Below are 2,317 nucleotides of genomic sequence, written 5' to 3'. Positions count from 1 at the left end.
GGGCTGGGGCTTGCCAGGGTAGGCGGGCCTGGTCGGTTGCTGACCAGAATGCATCTCAATTCCATTGCTTGAAACAATACCCGACTCAAATCCATTCCTATTTTGTGGTAAAGCCAAGTCCCACCTGCCGGCTTTGGTCTGGGGGACACCATTTATATCCGAATTAGGTTGATAATGTGGCTGCTCTGAGTTTTGTCTGGGTTTTTGAAGCATTAGCAAGTCAGGCATGGAACTAGAAACACTTCCTTCAGGACTGTAGCCATTTCCTCGCCCCTCATAGGAACCACTGAACCTTCCTCCACTAGGTGCAGCAGCAGGCTTCAGAGTGTAACTGGGTCCATAACTACCCAGAGGCTGTGCAGAGCTCTCATAACTGGAAGGAGCTAGAGCAGGTTTGTAGCTCCTTGGGAAGTTTTCAGCTAGCTCAAAGTGAGGTTCAATGCTGCTGGAGCCTCCACTTCTGTAGGTGAGTGCTAGGAAGACAACTTATGAATTTAGTTTAAGAAGTTACCAAATGAGACTGTAGTTTTTCTATTATGAATCCTTACCTTTTGCATGCCACCCAAATGCCAATAGTGAGAGCAAGAGCACCCTGAAAAAGAGGAAAGTATGAATGAAAAAATAAATAAATAAATACAAATAAAACAGATCTGCCAGAACAGACAAACATAATCCTACCTCACACAAAATCCAAAAGCCATTGTTCAAAACTGAAGACAAACAATCTGCTCAACATGTGCTGAGCCTGAACAGACAACAAAATCAGTAACTACTGCTTCAACTGCCTGACTGCTGCTAACACAGTGGCCCTTTTCAAGCGTTGGTGCTCAATCAAGTCTCTTGCTGATGAACTAACTGAAGTCAGGTTTGAGATAATCAGCTCCAGTCCTGTCTGGAGACCTGGGCAGGTGTTTGCACTTTAGCTAACAGGCTACAACTTGCCTAACTCTTGTGGGATGTATTTGAAGGGTTTATGTATGTTGTCACTGATGCACATTTTTTTATGTTAGTTTGCATGGTTTTAGAGTTTGCTTTTACATATTTGTATTATATTTATATATATTTTAAGATTTCCACCTCTGACATTTGTGCACAACCCAAGAGCAACAGGATTTTAGATACGTTCTGTGGTGCGCAATGAATTGAACTCTTTCCATATACAGTACGATGATTTCTTAAATAAGACTCTTGGAATTAGAAAATCGTTGCATCACCAAAAGACTTTGTGGCTCTCTCATTTTACATAAAAGATTTACACTATGAAATTATGAGCTGCTGTAGGTGGTCTGTAGGTACTATTGGCAGAGTTTGGCTCCTGTCATGTTGTTTGCAATCAAACTACCCCTTCTATTGTGTCAGAGAAGAAACACACAGCTGACAAAGATTAAATACATTTTATTAACCATCATTTGTGTTACTGGTTACAATATTGTCATGCAAACACATATATCACCACGTTACAAAAAAGCAGCTCACCGTGCAGTCATGAAAAGAACAAACTGATTTCTTTAATCTTATAACTCAAAACTATATTTGAATCATACATCCACATTTAATAAGCATTAATTCAACCTCTGCATGGAATTTTAATACAGAAAAATATATAAAATTATGGAGAGAGCACTGTATTTATTTTAACAAACATAAAATATGTAGATACATGGGTATTTTAACATCAAACTGAGAGCCAGTAAGAGGGGAGATTTACTTCCAGAAAGTAGGATGGGAGAGGGAATGAGTCAAGTGGCAGAAAAGAGTGAAAGATGCACATTCAAATTTAGAAAATAGAAAGAAAATTGAGGTTTACATAAGGAGTAAGAAGAAAGGAGGAATGAAAGAAAAAAGGTCAGTCGTTGCGAGGGTCCGTTAGCTGAGTTTGAGGCCGAGACAGAGAGCCAGCTCGTTCTTCTGGATCTTCCCATCTCCGTTGATGTCACAGTGACCCATCAGGGCTTTCCTGAACTTGTCTAGGTCTGTGCCACTGATGCTGGGCTGGAGGAGAGGGTGGGGATTTGGAAGAGTTAACAGAGAGGTCAGAGGTCAATCACTCCTGATGGGTAAAAATGTCTCACAGAGAGGGGACAGGGACAGACATACAGACATAAGAGCAGCATGTTCTCATCTAACTCTTGGCATGAAAAAGCACCTTTATATTCATCATCAGAGCTCAGTGTGTTAGAAAAAAGTATGTAACAGCAGCATATTCATGATAGATAAACCTTACCTTTACCAGCTCCATCATGTCCTTGACGAAGCCATCCACTTCCGGACCCTCCAATGCACCTGTCTTACTCTACACACACACACGCACACACAC

General features: G+C 41.0%; 2 protein-coding genes across 2 annotated transcripts in view; both read right to left on the bottom strand.

Annotated features, from left to right (window-relative positions):
- LOC118343119 overlaps positions 1-776 on the bottom strand; it is a 5,864-nt gene extending 5,088 nt beyond the window's left edge. Inside the window, exons 1-3 of the mRNA XM_035681874.1 lie at positions 679-776; positions 549-592; positions 5-473 (exon numbers count right to left, since the gene is read on the bottom strand). Coding sequence (XP_035537767.1) covers positions 5-473; positions 549-592; positions 679-701 — 536 coding nt within the window. The 5' untranslated portion in view covers positions 702-776. The remainder of the gene's footprint in view (positions 1-4; positions 474-548; positions 593-678) is intronic.
- A 940-nt stretch (positions 777-1,716) lies between these two features.
- LOC118342381 (secretagogin-like) overlaps positions 1,717-2,317 on the bottom strand; it is a 5,705-nt gene continuing 5,104 nt past the window's right edge. The window contains exons 10-11 of the mRNA XM_035680893.1: positions 2,225-2,293; positions 1,717-1,992 (exon numbers count right to left, since the gene is read on the bottom strand). Of these exons, the coding sequence (XP_035536786.1) occupies positions 1,867-1,992; positions 2,225-2,293 (195 nt within the window). The 3' untranslated portion in view covers positions 1,717-1,866. The remainder of the gene's footprint in view (positions 1,993-2,224; positions 2,294-2,317) is intronic.

This window comes from Morone saxatilis, unplaced genomic scaffold (genome assembly GCF_004916995.1).
Source record: "Morone saxatilis isolate NCDOM2014 unplaced genomic scaffold, NCSU_SB_2.0 Contig9, whole genome shotgun sequence".
In the NCBI taxonomy this organism is placed as follows: Eukaryota; Metazoa; Chordata; class Actinopteri; family Moronidae; genus Morone; species Morone saxatilis.
Note: the sequence above shows the minus strand (reverse complement) of the source record. Positions and strands in the feature narration are given on the sequence as shown.